Source organism: Etheostoma cragini, chromosome 23 (genome assembly GCF_013103735.1).
Source record: "Etheostoma cragini isolate CJK2018 chromosome 23, CSU_Ecrag_1.0, whole genome shotgun sequence".
Lineage (NCBI taxonomy): Eukaryota > Metazoa > Chordata > Actinopteri > Perciformes > Percidae > Etheostoma > Etheostoma cragini.
The window spans coordinates 9,945,194-9,968,322 of record NC_048429.1 but is presented as its reverse complement, the minus strand read 5'-3'; the positions used below and the strand labels follow the sequence as shown (position 1 = coordinate 9,968,322).

General features: G+C 41.2%; 1 protein-coding gene across 5 annotated transcripts in view; it reads left to right on the top strand.

Moving 5' to 3' along the window:
- Window positions 1–23,129, top strand: part of grm8a (glutamate receptor, metabotropic 8a) — a 225,965-nt gene that overhangs the window by 72,118 nt on the left and 130,718 nt on the right. For all 5 annotated transcript variants that reach the window (XM_034862922.1, XM_034862923.1, XM_034862921.1 and 2 more), the window contains one exon: window positions 16,268–16,484. In XM_034862922.1, the coding sequence (XP_034718813.1) occupies window positions 16,268–16,484 (217 nt within the window). The remainder of the gene's footprint in view (window positions 1–16,267; window positions 16,485–23,129) is intronic.

The window sequence follows — 23,129 nt, the reverse complement described above, 5'->3', positions numbered from 1 at the left end:
TAGTCTGTCTGAGTGCCGACCATAATATGGAAACACGCGGCTCCAACCACCTGTAAATGTGGTTTTTGCAATCGGATCCCAATGAGACCTCAGTGAGATGAGATCCCTCAGATTAGATATTACTACCAGTTGAAAACAGGGTTTACATGTAAGCTTGATATTGCAACAAGTTAATCATGTTGTCAGACACACAGGCATGCAGGCACATACTAAAATACATCTTCCCACACAAAACTAGTGAATGCACTGAGTCAGAGCCCAGTGCATTACCTGCATGCTAATGCAGCAACCGATGAGTCACACGATGAGTTTGTTAAAGTGACAACACAGCTGAAAACATCACTCAGGTGAAGCAATAATCTTTGTCAGTTGTAGTCTGAATTTGTTGTAAACATCATCTCTCATTGTAGTACTTAATGGGTTTGTGTGTAAATTTGGTAGGCAGACGCATGTGTGCACACATGTGAAGACTTGTGAGTCAGTCTGTGTGAAGGGGGAGGTGGATTGGAAGACACGGGGTATTCGGAAATGGTATAGCTTCCACTCAGCGGGTTTGTGCATGTGCGAGCTTGAGTGTGTTCTTCCCTAAAAATAAAACGATACCGCTTCCCCCGAGACCATATGGTACAGATAATGAGCTGGTCCTCCACCACTCCTCCTCGGCTTTCCCCGGTGGGCAGAATAGAAAGACCGGTCCAAACTTTGTAGAAGAATTGTATCCTTTTCCCTTAGCCTTTTCTTTAAAGGCATAAGCAGGTGATTTATTTGAATTGTGATGCTGCAGCTGTTTTTCAGAGCACAATCCTCTTACTGTAGCCTACATTTGAGTGCAAATGCCCTTCTCAGTTTAAGCTCATACTGCTCTGGAGCAATTTACCATTAAAAAACTTAATATGGGATCAAGTTTGCTTGCCTCCACAAGTATAATGGCTTCCTCTTTTATAAAAATGTGACCACCTAGCATTCTTTTTGATTGAATTAAAACACTTCACAGCCAAGAAATGTGGCTCAAGATCACTTTAAAGAGAATTCTGTTGTTTTCCTGAAATTACTTTCAATTTACTATGTCACTTTTCTGCCATTTGAAATCAGTCGCCTCCTATATCAACAGCACAGCTACTGTTTGCACTAGTCCATTTCTATTTAACGATGTTAACCTGTTGGTGGGCCTGCCTTAATGGCCATTTAGTGATGCTTGGAAGCACAAGAAATATATGAGATGTAATGTCTCGCCATCTGCTGCACTGTTGTTTCAACCCTGAAACAAATGTTGAAATGTCAGATTACATTTGTGCTTTTCCCTACTCCGGGAAGGCACAGGGAGCGCTGTGGCAGCACGCTGTTTGATTCTCAAAATTAGAATCACTTTAATCAGCAGTACTGTAAACATTCAGAGGTTTTAACACTGCTACAGAGACGGTTTTAGAACAGAGGAGCAGAAAGCAGCTACTGGCATGAATGATATAAGAAAAGTGAGAATCACATTACCGGTCGAGACCTACCTGCAGTCATTTTTTAAACAAAGGGTCTTTAACTCCAGTCAGACCAAAGCCAAAGTGTCATTACTAGGCAACCAATCTGGATTTTGTCAGCTAAAATAATGACTGTAGCTATAAGATTTTATCAGATGTATATGGCAAACATGAGCTAATTCTAATGCTAAAACTCTGTTAGTGGGATGTAAAGGCTACTTACATGATATAGTCAGTTACCAAAAAGACCGAGCATTAGGCGCTAATGTGTGAACTTTCCCGAACCCAATGAAGCGTGGGACATTACTCTAAACTCTGATTAATCAGGACCTTGGCTAGGCAGGATGATCCAGACGATGATCCCGAGTTATGATTGGACACTTGCTACTCTGGGGAGGGAACAGTCGATTAAAATAGCCCCACGATAACTTCCTAACCCTCCTGTTGTCCTCGGGTCAAACTTGACCCCTTTAAAAAATTTCTATATCTGAAATATGTGGTTCTTTTTAACCAATTTACCACAAAAAAAGGGATTGGATTCCATACAACGGTCTTTGCAAATACAATTGATCACTTTCATTTAGACTAAACTCATCTGTCAGGGTTAATCAGGGTTATTGACCTTGAATTCCAAAAAGTACTGTAAAACTAGTGGTAGTAAGGAAGTGGTAGTGAAAACTAAAAAATAAGTTTGAAAAAGGGACAAAAATGTCAAATCTTTGTCTGTTTTTGACCCGGGAGGACAACTCGAGGGTTAAGCAAATCTTGCAGACTTGCGTCCCGCATTTTACACCATTGACCCCCTCTAACTCTTTAATTCAAGTGCTGGACAAAGACTTTGACCCCTGAATCGGTTTACCATGTCAGTAGCTTTTTTTGGAAACAGACAACAATCCCATCCTGCCCTTTAATACACAGTTTAGAAATCCTCCCAGGACGTACCCTTTCACCCATGTTTATCTCTCTCAAACCTTTCGCATCCGACAATCACTCTCGTCTGCAGGTACACACCACACACAAACATCTCTAACGACGATGGATCATAGTATTGTGAGCAGGTAAATTGGGCAGTTAATAATCTCTCACTTAACACATTGAAACTGAAGTTTAAAGAGCAGGTCACATCCCCCAAACTCCCATGCTGATCTTTGACAAGCCCACATCCATCACTCAATCATTGGGTTGTTTATGCGTTCATTTTAAAAATAAATAAATAAAAACACTGCATTAGCACTAAATACCCCTAAGTTGTTGGATGGGTCCAACATGCACGTAAGCCAAAACAGGAAACTGAGAAGGAATTTTACATTTCTGTTGAAAATGTGTCAGAGTTATTGATTCAACTCTTTGGTAATTTAGGAGAACATATTTGTGGTGTTTTATTACAATTTTCAGTCCAACACAAGCGCAATATCTCCAGTTTTGAATGATTTTTTTCAATTTATGTGCATATTGGTGCACAAACGAGTTGCACATCTTTCACAGCCACGTGCAGATATTTTCAGTTTCAACCAAAAAGATGGAATCACGCATGAAATATGATAGCATCAGAAGGCATATAACAACAGTTCATGCGTGATTCCATACGTTGAAATTCAACGACGATATTCTCTTATGAAATCACAGAGTAGCACAGGAAAAAGAGGAAGAGTGTTCTGCCCCGATTCTCCAAACACATCTTCATTAAAACTGGAATCTACGAAAGAGACAAACGGTCAAGAGTCTCAGACACGAGGCTTCTTTGAACCATACATATTACAATTAGATTCTTCCATTTTTTTAAACTTTATTTTATCATATCCGAGGTGTAGTCGGAAGAGATGGGTTCTTAGCCTTCGTCAGAAGACTCGGCCGTCCTGATGTCAATAGGGATTCCACCATTTAGGAGCCAGGACAACAAACAGCCGGGATTTTGTTGAGCGATGAGTTGATTAGTAGCCCCTCGCTGTGCAGCAAGCAGCTTGGCTGATGCAGAGCGGAGTGGGCGGGTTGGGGTGTAGGGTTTGACCACGTCCTAAATGTTAGCTGGGGCCGATCCGTTTGTGGCTCTGTATGCAAGTATTACTGTCTTGAGCAGACCATCTCCTGATGAGATGTCTCCCGATCAATTGGATGTTGAGAACCCTCCTCAAGATTTCACTCTGTTCTCGCTGTTTCACTAGAATCCTCAGGCTAAGGAAATTACTCTTTGTACTAAATATTCATTGCTCACACCCCTTTTACCAGCCTTTTACTGCTATTATATATGAGTTTGTACTTTGTTTAAGTTGTTTTGTTTAAGTGTGCTAAATTGATTTGCACATTTCAGAATGGCAAAATGCAACCAATGTAGAAATAGGAAACGCAAGACAAGGGAATCAATTTCAACAACCTTCCTCCCTTGTTTATCCAATAGAAAGAGGGACTGTAGAGGCAGCGCTAAGCAGCAAGACAAAGAGAAAATACTTGGGACGAGGTCGTCCTCCGTACCCGTTTAAACCGCATGCGGTTGGTTAACCACATCTTTATTTACTTTATTTCTGTCATGATGTAACTGCTGATATAATGATATATTAGATCCGCTAACAATTTGTATGTGCGCAGTACGTCACTTTCTCACTCATGTTCTAAGACCTGATGGTTGAGTTATGAGGTCAGCACAGGTGTTGAGGGATTTCCATGACACACACTCACATACGCACTCCTTCTAAATTTAGATACATAATGTAACACGTAAAACACGACAATTTGAAGTGGTTGCCTGCAGAGCCGATGATGCCTCAGCGTCTTGTGGGTTACAAGCTCATAGAGAACTGAATCCAGAAAACACACACACACACACACTCTTTGCAGTGCAGTGCAGTGTCTGCCTCTGGGTAAATTTGTCATCCCTCTGTTGTCTCAAGAAAATGTCCAGCAAAACTTATTTCATAACCAGAACATGCACGCTCAATTAGTTTCTAAAGGCTTTCTAGCCTCCAATTTGCTACTAAGTTGTTTTTTATTCAACGGATTTGAATGCTTTGTGTGCAGGTCTGCTGATTTATGGCATGATGCATGAGGCTCATTTACGAGTGTAACAATGGGAATATAAGCATAATGAGGTTAATGCTGGGGGAATACCTGCTGTAAACTCAGACTTGTTCTTACTCATAATTCTTAGGCACTGGCCGGTGTGAATGCTGTATTTTTCTCACTGTGTGTGTGTATCTGTCCTCTGCCTATGTTTGGGAATCTATGTTAGTTTAGCTCTGCGTGTGTGTTTCGAAGGAATTCATGACATTTGCAGCTACAGTCGCACAGTGTGATACAGGAATTCATACCGGTCCACCGAGCATGAAGGATGGCAGGTGTCCTGTAGAAATGCGTCTGTGTGGAAATGAGTTCTGTTCTGTAGGTTTGGCTGCAGACGCCTACACAAAAGTCTGCTTTGTATAATTTTTGTACCTGGATTTGTATATTTGCACACATATAGTGGGTGTGTGAGGATGCAGCAGGCTGCCAACAGGGAGCTTCAAAGCCTTCAACGCACGCACGCGCACACACACATACACACACACACATGCATACACAACTCGCAATGAAGCACTGTTGGAAAGCACTTTTGTGTAACGGCAGGGAGAGACAAAACAGAGTGGAGAATCTGCAGGTGGCTGGCTTGGATCAAGTAGTCTGGTGCCTTTCTCCAATGTGTGTGTCACTGCATGCAAAATGTAGGTTGCCGATGTGATGCAACTCTCTGAGATGTATTATTCAAATAACACACAATCCAAGGAAAAAAAGTGACAGAAGCGAGCCCAGTGAGGGAGACATTACTGGTGCTTTTGGCTATGATTATAGGAGAGGTGGTGGGAGAGAAAGGAGTGAGCAACAGCATCAGGACCAAATCTAAGGCTATAAAAGTAATAATTTTTTTTTTTTTGGCCCAATCAATCTCTGGTTGAAACCAGTCATGCAGTACACTGTTGGGTGCATGAGGAGAGGGAAGGTACCAAACTCAAACATTTTTAATCATAATGGCTTTTCCCTCTAGGCAACCATGGAGATTGCCTAAAAAATTTAGTTTAATTTAGTTATTAATGGACAAAAACTAAATGAGTGACTAGCCCATACTGATTTCATTGCCTGAAGTAATAATAGATACCACATAATGAGGACAAACAAGGAGGCTTTCTTCTCAACTCTCATTGTTATTTCACATGCTTGACGTTTTTATTCCTCTACTCATGTGAGTTTGTTGGACTAAACCTCGTGCATGTCATGTGGCATCTCACTTCTACAACTTTATTGTTGCATTTCTGCCTTTTAGTTGTCAGTTTTTACTGTTTTTAAAAGTCATTAAAAATTGTTCTTGGCACTTTCTCCAGATTCGAGGTGTCAATGTAACTGTGTAAATGTGTTTGTGTGTGTGTATGTGTGCATGTGTGTGTGTGTGTGCCCCCTGCAAAAGAGAGGCTTCCTCTCATTGACTATTCCCTGAATAGATAAAGTTAAATAAAAAATAACAGCGGGAGACTAAAGTCATTTTCCACAAGCTTCTGGTAGTGTGCGTAAGTAGACTTTTGTCCTTTTTGTCTCATTACTAGTTTCAATTTATAGTATTAAGTCATAACAAGAGTTATTGCAAAACATTTTACAGATAGAGTAGGTCTAGACCAAACTATAATTTACAACCGCTAGATTTGTATTCAGAACATTCAAAAGCAGGTAAAGATTTGTTTAAGTTTGCGTTGGTCCATGTTTGATAACAGAGCAATAGAGACGTGTGTTAGTAAGTCATAATGCGTTGACAGAGGCATATTAAAGGCTGTAGCCTCAGGTCCCTGGCCTTGAGTGTGTGTGTGTGTGTGTGTGCGTGTGTGCTTGCGTGTAGTTGAGTCTCACAGATGTTAACCCAGCAAGTTGTGTATCCGCTCATGCCTCAATAGCCCAGACATGAAAAAATGGCATTGTGCATTTATGCGTGTGTGTGTGTGTGTGTGTGTGTAACAGTACCTATACTGGCACCAGCACACCACAGTCACCTGTCATACCCTGTCCTCCAGCCAACCCTCTCTGACCTGCTCCCAGCTGCAGGGGCAGATTCATCGCTACAATTGGAAATCTCTTTTGCCCCAAGTGCAGCCTTTAATCAGGTTCCTCTTGAAATTGAAATTGACTGAGGCGGTGGGTTGGTATTACAGCTCCTGCCTCTCCGGCAGAGCTTTCTGTGTCACCGTGGTTAATTCACTGTCACCCTGAGCATGTGATACCTGTCGGGGTAAGGGTTCAATTTTAGCTTCCATTCTAAAAAAAAATTGTATTCACGTTCCCACTTCGTAACACTGTGAACAGAATGTCCGACTCAATGATGTAGAATATATATCATATGGGCATTAACTACCTTCCGTTGACACTATCCATGAGTTTCAGGAGCTAAATTATCCCTTACATTTCTATAGCTAAATCATGATTTATTTTATTGTAAAAGTAACAAAATCTTTTCTAAAACAGGGGCCCGAATTGTGAGGGCAAGTCATGCTATCCTTAACTCAATTAAGCCACCCTAATGTCTCCACAATACAAATAACACAGTTTCAACCAGGGGCTATTTACATAAAGACCACACTAATTATTGCTTTCCAATCTGTAATTTCATTATATTTTCTATAAAAACTGCAGAGTGTTTAACAAAAGGCCTTATTCATTTATGGATCTAAATAACAGATTAGTCCAAGTTTTAACGGTAACACTTTTTTCCCAACATGGAATTAGGCAATTAGCACGCAAAGTTTTGTCTTGTTTCTACTTTATATTTACATGGATGCTATCAAAAGAGTATTGATATAAATGTGTGTATTTATACATGTATGTATTTGTAAATACGTCTATTTCCATTTTGTATATTTCCTGAGGCATCGATGTATGCCTGGGATATTTCTCTGTGCTCTGTTACTTTACTATACCACAAAACGGATTTATATATGATATAATGTCTATGGTCCAGACTGAAAAATTCCAAGAACTATTGGATGGATTGGGACTTACTGGGTCATGGTCCCCAGAGGATAAAGCCTTCTGACTTCAGTGATTGACTGACTTGTCCTCTAGCGCCACCATTTTTACATTTAGTTTTTCAGTGAAATGTCTGTACTGGATGAATTATATTTAGTACAGACATTCAAGGATAAATTCCAATAACTTTAGTGACTTTAACTAATCCGTCCCATTATTGGGTCTAAATGGTAGTTTGGACAATTCTTTCAAATATATGCAAAACTAATGGCCTCAGCTGTACTTTGTTTCAAGTGCTTCTTATCAAAGGATTGCATGCTAACCCACTAAACTGTGATGTGAACATGGTATGCATTGACGATTGTGATTGGCTTAAAGAAAAGCAAACAACCCAGTGCGATTTTCTTTCTCTTATCCCATAATGTATGTGTAGTGTAGCAGACATCTGGACAGTGGGGCTCATAAGTTTGGCTACCCCAGGTACATTTTTTATTAATGTGCATAAAGAAGCCAAGAAAAGATGGAAAAATCTCCAAAATGCACTAAATGACAGATTAGACATTCATGTAATAGGTCACAAAAAGTTAGATTTTATTTCTATCATTTACACTTTCAAAATAACAGAAAACTAAAAAATGGCGTCAACAAAAGTTTGGGCAAGGTTAGATGAGTCTCTATTTAAAACCTTAAGGTTGACATCAAATGGTCTTACCAGACGGTGATTTAGAACAATCCATGTCAGGTCTCAGCTTTCCAAAGGGGGGGGGGGCGGGGGGGGGGGGAACTCTGCAGGGCTACAGATGCTATTTTTTGGTTTTCAGTTATTTTGAAGGTGTAAATAAAATCTAACTTTTTGTGACTTATTATATGAATGTCTAATCTGTCATTTAATGCCTTTTGGAGATTTTTCCATCTTATCCTGGCTTCTTTATTCACATTAATAAAAATGTTTACCTTGGGTGCCCAAACTTTCGGGCCCCACTGTAGATTCATCTATTTGTTCGATGATACCGCCAAGATTGCATGCTGCAGATAGTCTAATTTTAGGGATTTATTTAAGTCCGGAATGAAAAATGTGGACATAAAGGTGTTAAGTATAGCCTCAGTATGCATTTGAAAACAGACCCTGTGTCTGCTTGGCTTATTCTGTCATTTTATCTTAGTCTCTCCTTTGTAATTCTCTTCCTCTTTTTCTCTTCCTTCTCGCCTTTATCAATCTCATCTTTGTCACTTCTGTTCTGTTCATTTACATTCTGCATAATAGTCTCTTATTTCCTTTGTTTTTTTTATCTTCTGTCAGTGTCATCTCTCTCTTTTCTTAACCTCTCGGCTGTTTAAACACTCAGTTCACTTCTCTTGCTTCCTCTTCAACTCACATCTCTCTTGTTGTGCCTTTTTCAAGAAATCTGCATTGCTTTGCCTCCTGTCTCCATTTGTTGTTTTCCATCAATTATCTCCGTTGTCTTTCTTTAAATTTCCTTTTTAACCCCCCTCCTCTTTATGCCTTTGCTAAACACCCCCTCTCGCAGGCAGAATCTCTCTAATATTTCGCTCGTTTTATTCTCTTTGCTACCAATAAATGTTTCTGTCATCTCTTTTCCCTCCTTGCCTCCTGCTCTTTGCCTACCTAAAATGTTGCATATTCTCTGTTGTTTCTCTTCTCTCTCAGCCTTTTTTTTTTTCTATCGTTGTGCTCCTGTGAAGTATCCTCCTTTTCCCTACTTTCTTTTACTGTCTTTCTTTCATCTTGTCTGTTTGCTTGTCGACAAACAGATTACAGGCTGTTGTTATATTCTGAATACCCTGTGATAAGGAGAGCATGCACATGGTAAAACTGAGACAATAAAGGGAATATCAATGTTGTCTAGCTGCAATTAAAGTAGCTCTTTGATCCGCATAGAGTAACAATGAAGTGCGATAGAATGAGGTGATATTTGTATCTTTGTCTCTCTGGGCTTTCCTATCTCTCTGGCTTTGATGATGTGCCTTTTGTCTTTGCTTTTCTGCACTAAATGGTAATATATATATATATTTTTTTATATTTTAAAACCAAAATCCTTAAATCTCACCAGCTGATGTGTCAGTCGTTACAATCTCATGCTGTGCTGCCAAACAATGTTCAAACCCACAGAACTTTATTTTCAGTTCTGGTAGAGATCCTGAAGTTGACAAAGAATCTGAAATGTTTTCATTTCATGAGATTATTCATACACAAAAGAAGTTGGCTATTTGGTGTGAGAACGTAGGTATCAAGCTTGTTTTCTGCTTTTTAAAAATGTTTTTAAATCCAATAGCTTCAATGAAGATTTGGAGGTTTAAGAATGACTACGTGACCAAATACACTAAACACACTGGGTAAGATGTCTTTTTATGGTTAATTAGAGGTTTTAATTAGTTTCTGTGGTAGCAAACTGCTAAAAAAAAGAAGCAAAAGTGGAATCAATGGGAAACAAGAAGGATGGGAGGATGGACACAGGCAAAGCCAGACTGAGGAGAAAAAGAGAGACGGATGGACCCAGACCGTGACGACAGGGTCAGACAGATGTCTAACTCTCAGTCCCAACAATCTTCATCTTGGTGAGGTCCCACTGTGCCAGTCCTCTCCTCATTAGACCACGGCTGGCTGTAAGAGGGCCGAGTCAAATTTTGAGCAAGTAAACAACTCTGGAGTCTGACTCAAAAACCAGGGCGCCGCACAGCCAGATCAATTTACCGTACGTGAGCCTTCCTTCTCTCGGTCTGCTTCGTCTGATATAACTGTTCCACTTCAATCTGGAAAAAAGATGTCGTGGTCCCAACTACTATCAATTAATATTTTACAATTTGTTCCTACACCGCCTTTGACTCCAGTACACTTTTTCCTGCGTTACATCCAACATTACGTGATTGTTGGATATACCAAACTAACTTTTCTTCACTTTTCTGGAGCATGAGCGGAGAGCTGAAAGGAACATTGCAACTCTTGCGTTGAATAAGGTTTGTTATTTAGCTAAGAGGAAACTCAATAAAAAGCAATTTGCCATCACAAAACATCCAACAAAAAACAGACACTATATGGTATTAGGTTGCTGTGAGCTGTAGCATAATGTAATCTTGGAGTTTATTCCTCCACAGCGCTGTGCAATGTGAGACCTGACTTTTCATCAGACTTACCCTGGGTCCGGTTAAATATGTCCAATGCTAACTTATAACACTAATAAAATTACCAATGCCAAAATACCCCCGCCAATCAAATCCATGCTTAACAATTGTTCAATATGTTTACAATAATACAACACTAGACAACGCCATCATTAGAAACGCTGACTGTGGAATATGCAATATAGTTGACGAAAAAGACAACACTAAAATTCTCTCTCTCTCTTTTTACCTCTACACACACACACACAAACAGTCCGATTCTGGTGGTTGATTAACGCATAAAGGTGCTGATTAGCTCTCATAACGGGCCAGGTGGGTAGCTTACCAACATGACTCCATGGGGCTAATGTTGGATTACTAATTCTTAATCTGCAACGTTCTCTGTCAGGTAAATATAATAGTACAATGTCTTCCTCTGATGTAGAAGTAGCCTACACTGTAAGTCAGTAGTAGGCTAGAAAGTGGAGTTGCATATGAAGTGGTTTGGAGTCCTTCTGTAGGTCATTATGAGGTACAATTTGGTTTTGAAGAATTCTACTAGCAACAATGCCAACAGGCTAGTGTGTGTGTGTGTGTTTGTGTGTGTGTGTGTGTATATATATATAGTGTTTGTGTGTGTGTGTGTGCGCACAGCTAAAAATGTTTGCGTTTTATTTTTTGAATCCCAATTATGTAACTGTGCGTGTGCATGGGTGCACACGCAACAGTGAGGAAGTGTTTGTGTGTGTATTGCAGTGGGGTTAAGTAGCTTCAGAGGACATCTATCAACCTAATGCTCAGACTCTGGCCCAGACAGCTCCATTACTAACACACACACACACACACACACACACACACACACACACACACACACACACTACTCACTATTGTGTATCAGTACAGAAGCATAACTTTGTTTTTCACACATGTTGTTGTTGTTAAAGGTCCCATGGCATGAAAATTTCACTTTGAGGCTTTTTAACATTAATATGAGTTCCCTATGGTCCCCCAGGGGCTAGAAATGGCGATAGGTGAAAGCCCTTGGTATCTTGCTCTGCATTTGAGCTCAGACGAGTTGATCTGGAATTTTACGCCTTATGAGGTCATGAGCTTTCAAACGAGCAAAGTGGCAGTTGGTCAAGGCCACCCCCCCCCCAGTCTGCACCAAGCCTGAATTTTGGGAAAGAGGCTTCAGATATGGTATTACGAAACCGCTAAGGTCTACATAAAAGCATCTAAAGAGCACCATGTCACGGGACCTTTAACCAGTAATCAGATAAGACCAATCTTAATGTTGGTCAGGCTGTGGCTCCAGGGCCAGTTTGGTCTTCTTAGAAGAATACTACAGTATAGTTTTAAGACTGGACACCTACTCTATATTCTAGCTCAAATGTCTTGGATTTCCCTTAGACCTTCCAGGTGGCATTTGGAAAAGTCACTTTTAGCTCCTCATAGATTTCTTCAGCTTGAAAGCAGAGCATAGTTCTCTGTTTATATAACATTACCCACTTTGGAGCAGTTTTGGTAGATATATTTCCAAAACTCTTCAGCATCATTTTTTTTTATATTGTTTCCATGCTTTTGAAATCATTCTGCTTGGTTCCTCTGTGAGAATGAATGCAAGACCAATGAGTGAATTTCCTCACTGTTGTTCCTCGGAAGGAAAGACACACAAAAGGCCACTGTCCTGGATCATTAGGTCTGTTAAAGTCCAAATTCGGCTCTTAGTCACCTGCTCAGCTTCCCAGTGGAATTTGGCCTGATCTATAGTGAGAGATGAAACTGTTCCCCTCTATCGCCAAAGCCATTAAGGAGTAGTCAGGGCATACACAACTGTCTATAGGTGGCAGGTCTTCTAGGATATTGGTTTATATTGGCTCCACTCCCCCAGGGTTCATTCAGAAGATACTGGGGAGAAACAAGAGTGGCTGTTACTCTATAGGGCCCTATTAAAGAACATTTTCAATCAAAAATGTTCTTTCTTTTACTTTAACGTCAGATATGATCAACCTACTGGTGTGCATTGATTGCTGTCATAGAGGGAAAACATATTAGTTCTGTTTAAATAGTCTTTGCTTAGAGGGCAATACAGTTAAATTAAGAAATAATCTGTTATTGCAAGGTTTGGCATGTTTTCATTGTGGTCAAATCTCTACTTTTGTTTGTTCTAGAGAAGAGTATAGGCTTCTAATGAGGTTTAGTGGAGAGATGCAGGAACTAAGTGCTGTCTCAGAGGCCTTCTGATTGCTAGGAATTGCACACTGTGGTGCTGCAAGCCTTTATCTCTTCATGCATAGTACAATTTTGGAAATCCGGAGAGCCTTTGGAACATAGGATCAAATGTTGAACATGTTTCGATTATTAAACGACGCTGAAGTACTGTGCTGTAAGTCCCTGTAGTGTTGAAATGGATGACATATTGTATATAAATCTATGTACAACAGAGGTCTCATTTGCATTTGCTTAATGTGCAGTTGCAAAATTCCTCTCAACTGACCACCAAAGATGTTAGGACTTCTGTGTTTTGGGAATATCAATAAATGCAGGGTTTGATCTTGTGACCTGACTAAAGTGTTGAATGGATAGACAAAAATGGATTGACCCATACATTCAGAAAGCAAAAGTATTCAGCAAATTGAAATTCTCACCTGATCCTGGCGCTACATCAAAAGTTAAGGGAATACCAAATTCTAATTCCTTCATGTTGAGGATGTGAATATCTGTCGCAAATGTCATGGCAGTCTAATAGTTTGGATATTTCCGTCTGAACCAAAATGATGGGTTACCTGACTGTCTGACATTGCCATCCCTAGAGCAATGACCCCTGCAGTAGATAACTTATTAAGAATGAGCTAACTTCCAGCCTCTAACTACAGCTTTAAGCGTACCTGCTTTAAAAAAGGATAAAGTCACTCACAACTTCGTTGCCTTGTACCTGTACATGTGTAATGACAATAAAGTTATCTATCTAACTTACAGCACATACATGATTTACAGCACTTACACATCACATGCTATCAGATGTTCTAGATGTCTATCTGTAGAAAAATGCCTTTTCAGAATGCACGGGTGTGGTTGTGGAAGGCAGTGTTGGGTCTGTGCCTGCAGGAGATATTGGATGTCACTAAATCAGTTTTTGTTTCTCTCTGCTTCTCCTCTTCTTCCTCAGTAATGACTCTGGAAATTTGACGAGAGGATGACTGTGTGGTGTACTCAAGTCTGTGTTTGTGTCTACATATGTCTCATTCTCCAAGTTTCCCAGCTGTAGAGTGAAATAACAAAAGATCAAAGTACAAGGCTTGCCCAGTTTACAGGGTTACTTTCTCATTGCTGTTGTAAACAGACAAATATCTGTTTCCTATTCCCGCAGCTATGCATTCTTTTCTCTTTGAAATGCATATGTACCTATTTAGATGCACATAGAGAGTAAAAGGACAAGTGAAACAGTGTAGGCACAAACCAGCATGCATACACACAAATACACTTTATTCATAAAGAACACATGCACACCAGCTTTGATTTTTTGCTTTCTTACTTTTTATTTGTTTATCTCTGTCTTCTATGAATTAAACATGCGTGTCCCGAAGATTATGAAAGTTTCAGTTTGTATTCCCATGGCAGAGAGGACCAATCACAGTACTCAAGTGTCCCAAAGCTGAACTCCCATAAAGTTGCCTGAGAGAAGTGAAAGATTATTAAACAGCAGGAAAATGAAAGAACAAAATTAGACAACCAACTAAAAAATCCAGAGACTCTGCACTAAGTGTACATTAATTGCTGTCTTGGAAAGAGATGTATTTGCCCCTTTAAAACTCTCCTTGAGGAAGTGAATGAATACTGCTCAGGCTAAGAATGACCTTTTGTTATTGCTGCGGCCAAAGAAAGTCTTACACATTTTTAAAAACATGTTCTTGAAGTTCTTCATCCGCTTATCCAGAATCAGGTTGCGGGGGCAGCAGCTCCAGCAGGGGACCCCAAACTTCCCTTTCCTGAGCCACATCAATCAACATACAGCCTCAGATTAGATGAAACGATTATAAAATCAATTATTGTCCTTTGGCCTAGAGTGCTCTGGTACCATTTAGACTTATGAGTATCCTTATGTTCAAACATGGTGTTTGTTATTGACAATCCATGTCCAGTTCCTTGATCCATGATCAAGGAAGCCGTTCCTCCCAATCACGCCTCACCACGTATCTCCATCATCGCCCACGTGTGCGTTGAAGTCCCCCAGCAGAACTATGGAGTCCCCTACTGGAGCCCCATACAGGGCTACCTTCCTCGCTTTATAATAGGATCTTTTGAACCATTCTTTGTCTGGCCTCTCCCCTGAGACCACTTTGCCATGGGAGACCCTACCAGGAGCAAAAAAAGCTCCTGACAATAAAGCTCTCAGGTTCATAGGGACACACAAACCTCTCCACCACGATAAGGTGATGGTTCCCGGAGAGGCTTCCTGTTTCCTGAAGCAAGAAAGCCAAATCTGGATATTCAGGGCTATTGTACACCTGCTTGCTGCAGTAAAATCAAAGAAGGCCCTGCAAAACCTCAGGATAGATTCCTTACCTTTTTAAAATGGCAAAGACAAGTGTAGATGCAGGGTGACAGGGACTTCAGATGACGCTCAGAGGGAATTAAGACAGTGAGTGATGGGCTTTAGAAACATTCCAGGCACACACACCCACACTGTTCATCTTAAATCTCTTCATGCGGTATCTGCGACTTTTGCGGTGTTCAGCAATCGCAGGCCTTTATTTTTTGTGTGTGTGGTTGGGGGTAAGACAGACAGCTAACACACCCTGTGTTTTGGTGTACGTTGGCAGTATGAATGCCAATGAGATGTCCGTCCAACATCTGGGTATGTGTGTGTTGGCAAGTACAAGGTCTTCCCTTGCTGTCCCCCTCTGTCAACGGAAAAATCAATCCGCCTGTCAGCCATCTAACACATTCTGCCTGTTACGCTACCCAGCACTAGGTGTGTATGTGTGTGTGTGTGGTTAATTCTGTCAACATCCGTCCCACTGTCCTTCCATCAGCCTGTTGTCCTTTTTGTCTGTCTGTCCTTCTGTGTGGTCCCTGCTGTCTTATTTGTGTCTGTCTTCCTCCTTCAAAGCGTCTTCTCTCCACTTAATCTGCCGTTGAAAAATGACAATGCTTTGCATCACCATCTTCCCTTTTTTGTTACCTCTCCATCTCATTTCACATTCTGATTCCCAATTATTTTGCACTTTTGCTTCTCTCTTTCATACTTGTTCACTCTCAAATAGTTTGTTTGCTTCTTTCACATCTCTGAGCCAACAATACGTCCACACTGCTGCAGTTGAATTTTAACACTTGTGTTGACAACTTCTCCCAACATCCCAGAGAATTATTAATCACAGCTATCTTGCATTTATATCGCTCCCTCCTGCGTCCCAGTATAATTAGGCATGAAGGTGTGAAATAGATATGAAATATCACTGTCTGACTTACCTCTTCTATCTTATCTTCATTTGTTTCTGCTCGTGGGCAAAGGAATTTCATGTGATACATATGAAACATGATTGATTAATTTAGGAAACGGACTGTCCTACCTGTGCAGACTGAAAAAACATTAACGAAAAAGTGAAACCGTTTTAGACTCATGCCGAACATGTAATCAACAAGCTACATTTTAGTCGGGTCCCCCTTAATGTCTTCTCTTCTCTTATCCTGCTGTCCAGATCCCCCAGGTCAGCTACGCCTCCACGGCCCCAGAACTGAGCGACAACACTCGGTACGACTTCTTCTCCCGCGTGGTACCACCAGACTCCTACCAGGCCCAGGCCATGATGGACATCGTCACGGCGATGGAGTGGAACTACGTGTCCACGCTAGCCTCAGAGGGCAACTATGGAGAGAGTGGCGTGGAGGCCTTTGTCCAGATCTCCAGAGAAACCGGTAGGAGCTCAGACTGATGTGATATTTGCTTGTCAGATGGTTTGCCACTAAAGTGTAGACCAGTGATTCTCAACGTATGGCCCAGAGACTTTCAGGGGTCCGTCGTAAGGCTCCTGGCAGGTTCTCAGTATATTCAGCAATACCATCTTCATAACATTGTTTGTTTGTAATCAGGGTGGCAAATTAGCACCTGCCACTAGCCATTGGTGGTTAATTTTTCAAAGTGGCGAGTGAATTTGCCTTGTATACCTGCCACAGTGGCGGGTGGAGTAGTCTTCAGCGGTAGACCGTGACATTGGTTTAAAAAATGTGGCAACATATCCCCGGTGTTAACAGGCCCGCAGTCGGCATCCTAACAGTTTTAAAAGTCCTAACAGCCGTTCATAGCACACTTTGGGGTTATGATACATGATCAGTGGCTTCAGCCTATAATTTGAAGAGAACTGTAGCAAGAACAGAGTGTAAACCTGTTGTTTAAATCTCTTGGGAAGCTCCAGGGAAAATTCACTCTTGGGGTAAATTGTAGGCTGTAGATTGCTAGCTGTTGTGAGTGAGCGGAGACATTTTCACAGTAAGCATTTGATGGATAAGTATAGCTGTCTTCTTAACTTCCTCCCAAAAAATGTTATGCAGATGTATTAGCAGCACCTACTCTAAACAGCTAATTAAATTATTGTAACTATCGTTCTATTTCGTATAAACTTTGCCCTTTAAGAGCTGACGCTATCGGATTCGGGAGAAACTGATGTAGTCAGTGCCACCTGCGACAGGGCGATTGTATCAGATAGTCTGTTAGTCTGATATAAAAGGCCTTCCATGGTAATGACTTGGCCTAACTGGTTGCAAGGTCCAGGTCCTGATTGCAGGTGTACATGGTTATTGGAAAAATTTGTCATGACTACGGGACACTTGCTTTTTCCCAGCTCGCAGTGCAGAAGAAATGAGGATAGCAGCCAGAACAGACATGAAATGGCAAATTATTCCACCAATATAGACGTGCATGATTGGTGAGAAATTGCATCATGACTGACAATTCATGGGACATCAGGCAGAACACACATGCAACGTTGAGTGTGGATAGGACCGAGTTGGTCATGGAAGGCTCAGACATATTAAACAAATAGAAACAGATGCCCAGGCTACTGTCACGCCTCTGAACAAGGCTGCAGACCCGACAGTGCCCTCATAGAATGTGCCCGGATGCCCTTTTGTGGGGGTTCTTAAAGAGCTAACGGCAGGCGGGCGCAGAGCTAGCAGGAGGCATCGGGGGTAAGTGCCAGGCCGGGAGTGAGCGGCACTGAGACAGGACTCACAGCGGGGGTGGAGATCCAACAGCAGGATGTAGCCGGTCCGGCAGCTGGTACAGAGGTGAACACCGCTGGAAATAGAGGTCTCCATACTGATAGCTTGGAGAATCATAGGGAAAGGAACAACGGGTCCGCTCATATTATATACAGCACTGGCGGACGTAGTTGGGGCCCGTGCTGGACGCAAGGGAGGGAAAGAAAATCTTCACAGCCGACAAAGCGTCAGCTCTCAGAGGGTGAAGCCTATACGACAAAGAATGTGGAGACCTACAGGTGAGTGACAAAGAATAAAGCAACATTAGTCTTAAAGTATTGAGAAGCCTAACTTCATGGTACTTTCAATCTTTCATTAGATAGTGGCAAAAAGGGAGGAGAGTGAAATTACACTTGAGTAAATGAGAGTGACAGAAATACAGAAAGGGAGAAAAACACAGAGGGATGGACCCCTTTCCTGTTTTGATGTAAGACTTAAAAGCAAAGTCCCTGTGGTCCTGAGAGCATCAAGTTTGGCTGAACGCTGCCTCAAATCAGTTTATGAAATCCTCCAAGTGATGTTGACAGATCAAAATGCTGTCGGTTTTCCTGTTTATGTCTCAAATGTTTGTAGAAACACATCACGTTGGATGTTGACAAATATTTACAGACTGACGGGTCTAAAGACGCATACATAATCCATTTGAGATAGTATCAGTTGAGATCATTCTTTTTTTAAGGCTCTCTGTTGAACCTTTACTCCTGTCTTTCCCTCCATTGCTTTTTGGGCATTTGTTTTTCGCTGATGTAGCGATGACAGCTCTGCCTATGTGGGACCTGCTGTCTCTCCGTCCATCCCTGTCTCTGTGCATGTTGTGGAGCCAGCTCACCCAGGGCTGAGTGCTATGGCAGTCAGCACATAGGGTCAATGTTTACTGGGGTGTCAGAGCAGTGTGTGTGCCACTGTAAAATGTAAAGCAGCCCTCAACAATGTGTGTATTACTGTCCTGGGAGTCAGCAGTGCATGTCTTGTTGTGTTGTGTTGTGTTGTGTTGTGTTGTGTTGTGTGTGTGTGTTTGTAAAGGAGGGTGGAATATAGGGCTGAGGGGAAAAAGGACAATTTGACCAAACAGGGAGAGTTCTCAGTGTGCGTGTGTTAACTATACTGTAGTTGTGAATCAAGCCGCAGAGAAATGCATGGGCAGAGACCAGAGAGAAAAGAAGAAGAATAGGACAAGGAAGCTGGGTCCTTATATAGATTCACACACAGGAAACAATCACACACATACGTACACAGATATATACTCGTGCTGCACTCACACACACAGACATATATATACTTAAGTGGATGTCTGTAGACATACTTGTGCGGGCGCACAAACACACTCACTCTCACACACACACACACACATACACACATACACACACACATACACACACAGCCACAGGAAATTTCTAGGTGATTATTTTGTGATTGCAGTGTAATGATTGCAGCTTACAGGGCACTCCGCATACTAATAACAAACATCCATATTAATTGGTGTGTAATCGTTCATTGAGTATTCTTGACTGTGTGTGTGTTTGTGCGTGTGTGCACGCTCAGGCCGGAGTGTGTGCATGCATATTCATCACCAAAAAGTTTCAGAATAGGTGCTCGAGTCCTGTTAGCATGAGTCAGGGGTTACAGGGTTTTGTGAGCGAGGGTGCTTGTGGTAGTTACAGGACCAGTTTAATTCTGCCTAATCATGCCTCTCTGTACTTGTCTTGTGCCTTTTCTTATTTAACACCTTGACAAAGTTCAATATGTATTTCTCCAATACAGTCTTTGAAATCGAATATGTCCTAGTAATGTTTGTTGCTCCACAGCTGCTGTTTTTGCTCCACTCCCAGGAGGAGTTATGTAGAAAATTTAGCACAACACATTTTTCAAGGTAGTCTGCAAGATCGCTTTTGTTTCTTAAGGACTGCATTAGGGAAAACTTGAAATATCTTGAGATTTGAGGTTATAGCACTGAACTCATTTAAACCCTGGATGCTGGTGTTAAAGACAGAAACCTCAAAATTTGCCGCTGAACTAGGCTATATGATTGTCACACCACTTTCTGTATTTGCACGGAATGTTGGCCTCGGAATTAATTCAATTTCACTTCCAAAGTCTCTTCATCCTGTGTTTATCCAGCAGTACAATTGTAAAAGATTTGCAGTTTATTTAACCATGCCCACATCCTGAAATGTATTCGCCGTGACTTTAACAGCGTGTGCAGCATGTTTGCTGTCAGCCACAGCCACCACATGGCTTTTACAGTCATGCAGAACTGGTAACAGACATAGCTCAGTGAGCATGTTTACTCATCATTAATAACTGTTCACAAACTGGGTGCATAATGCAACATTTTTGCTTTTGTACACAATAAGCCGACATAGACCAGTGATCAAAAGTTAATGAACAAATAATGCAAAGGTCGACTCGGCCAATTTGTAGGGGTAAAATGTGCATCGTATCGCATCTTACATCGAGGAGACTGCTAGCAATGGGAAATCAGTCTCTTTTGTGACAATCCAATGATTCCCTGAAGAGGAAGGTGGTTTTTATTTTTAATAATGTTTCATTTTAATAGATAGGCCAGAGTGCAAATTCAGAAGTAGGTCAGTGTTTTCAATTTATTGTTCACTTAGGGGAAACTCCAAAAAACAGACACTCCATCCCAGGTCTTCCAGCTGCTGGACGGTCTCCCTAATCACTATGCCACCCTGCTGTTGACCCTCGCTGTGGATATCTCGGCATGTTGCTCTGAATCTTGCAACTTCGAGAGACTAGAGTCTCCTATATTGAGCTCTGTTTGCAGCATATATGGATCACTGTACTATTAAAACAAGAGGTAGCAGTGTACCAACTGAAGGAATCTTTTAAATCAAGTCACGGCCCTTTCTCCTTCCAGTACCCTTCCCAACCTCCCCATGGAATCCATCTGGGATTAAAACGACCGCATCTACATTCAGACACACTACAGACTGTGTGTGTGTGTGTGTGTGTGTGTGTGTGTGTGTGTTTGTGTGTGTGTGTGCAAGAGAGAAGGGGACATTCTTCTCAATGAGAGAGGCTGCGGGTGAATCTGTGGGTTAAGAAGTAAAGTGAAGGAGTGAGAAAGAAAGTGTGTGTGTGTGTGTGTGTGTGTGTGTGTGCGTGTGTGTGTGTGCGCAAGAGAGAAGGGGACATTCTTGTCAATGAGAGAGGCTGCGGGTGAATCTGTGGGTTAAGAAGTAAAGTGAAGAAGTGAGAAAGAAAGTGTGTGGGTGTGTGTGGGTGTGGGTGTGTGTGGGTGTGTGGGTCTGACACTGGTCGCTCTACAGCTCTGCAAGGCAGTGATGAAGAAGGGAAGTAAATTAGAAGGAGACTAAGGGCTGAGAGAAAATAATTAATCGTTTATCTCCAGATTCATTTAATTAGTTCTCTGGCTTTTAACTAATCTTCCGCCTTTTTGCTTAGCTTTGCCTCTTTAGTTCGCTTTCAGTCCACTCTTGCCCTCCACAATAGATTAGGCCCGTGTCCAAATCTTGCTACCGGCTTATGTTGTTTCATTCAGACAAGAAGAATCATAATTTAATTGAAATGCATTGTGATGCATAGAATTATCCTTGTCTATTCATAAGCATGTATGCAACATTCTTAGACCACACTCGTGTTGGATAATAACACTCTTTCATTATTGACATTATAATATAAATTATGAGGATACTGAAATGAATAAGATACTCTTCTACACTCTTCTACAATATGATGATCTTGAATTTGATTATCGGAGCTGGTTGATATGGCTCAGGAAAGGGAAGTTTGGGGTTCCCTGCTGGAGCTGCTACCCCCGCGAACCGATACCGGATAAGCGGATAAAGATGGATGGATGAATTTGATTATTCTACATTACAACATGCATTATTTATATAATGATATAAGATAAGGAGCGCGGACACAACAGCTGATATGTTGTACATAGTGTATGAGTTCTCAAATGTATCACACAGGGATTCTTTTGAACGTAAAGTGTTCTCTCACACACACACACACACACACAGACACACACACACACACACACACACACAACCTCACAAAACACCGATAAAATGCTCAAAAAGAAGAAGAACAAGGTACACAAACACTCTAATTCACACTCAACTGACGACATAACCCCTCGGGTCAATTTGGCTCTGTGTTTTTTGTTCTTGATTACACTCCCAACACAACTTAAGACTGATACTGTTCATCAACACACACAAACACACACAGGGAGTGCAAACATCAACCCATCTATTTGTACAATTACACAAGCCTTTGTTTTCATCCCATTGGTGAAACTGTCTTTGTTGTCCTCGTGAAAGGCCCCAAACTCTCAGTTGCTTGTAGACATGTTTAACTGTCTGTTTGTTGTATGCTATGGTATTTCTAAGACCTTTTATATATAAAATGTATTTTAATATATATGTATTTGTATGTCTCTGTGTGTAGTTTTGTCCACGGTAGGTACATCCACTGTGTTTGCAACACTGTTGCTTGCAGTGAAACAGTGCAGTATTTGCTTTCAGGCCTTGTTAGAATTTTTTTGTGTGATTTTACTCGAAAATATTAATGATCTTGAAGAGGTCATTAACAGCTTTCCAAATCTCCAGATTCTATTATAATCGGACTGATGTTTGCCTCATGTTGCCAATCTCTCCCTTGGGTGGAATAGACAATATCTATTAGGAGTTAACGGCCCTCCGCGGATGGCATTTCAATTGCCGGAGGATATCTAGAGATGGTAATTATTACCTGAGAAGCTTTGTAAATTTGATCACATCCAGCTGAAATGGCCATTTTTAGCAATTTTCCCCAGCCACCTCAGTATTAAGTCCAATGGAAATTACCTTTCTCTTCTCCAGAAAACTCTGGGGTTGCCTGCGATCTTTTATCAACCTGTGAAACCACCTCAGTATTCTCAGCCACGTCTCAGTGATTACTAGTGGAAGGAAATTTAAGGAATAATTTGATTTAAATTTGCCGAAATGATTCAGCTCAGAGTACACTGGCGGGCAAGGCTCACTTACAGCACAAAGTTACATTGCAACACATGCTACAGACTGTATGTGTTTTATATGCTATTGCCATGTTTAAATGTGCATTAGTGCCTGTACTGTATGTTTCTCTGTGCAATACATATAATGTTTAGTGTCCCTTTCTGCTTCAGTGGTTTTCTCGACCGAGGTGAGAACTCCTCATATACAGTGGGTACGGAAAGTATTCAGACCCCTTTATATTTTTCACTCTTTGTTTCATTGCAGCCTTTTTCCAAAAATCAAAAAAGTTCATTTTATTTCTCAGTAATGTACACTC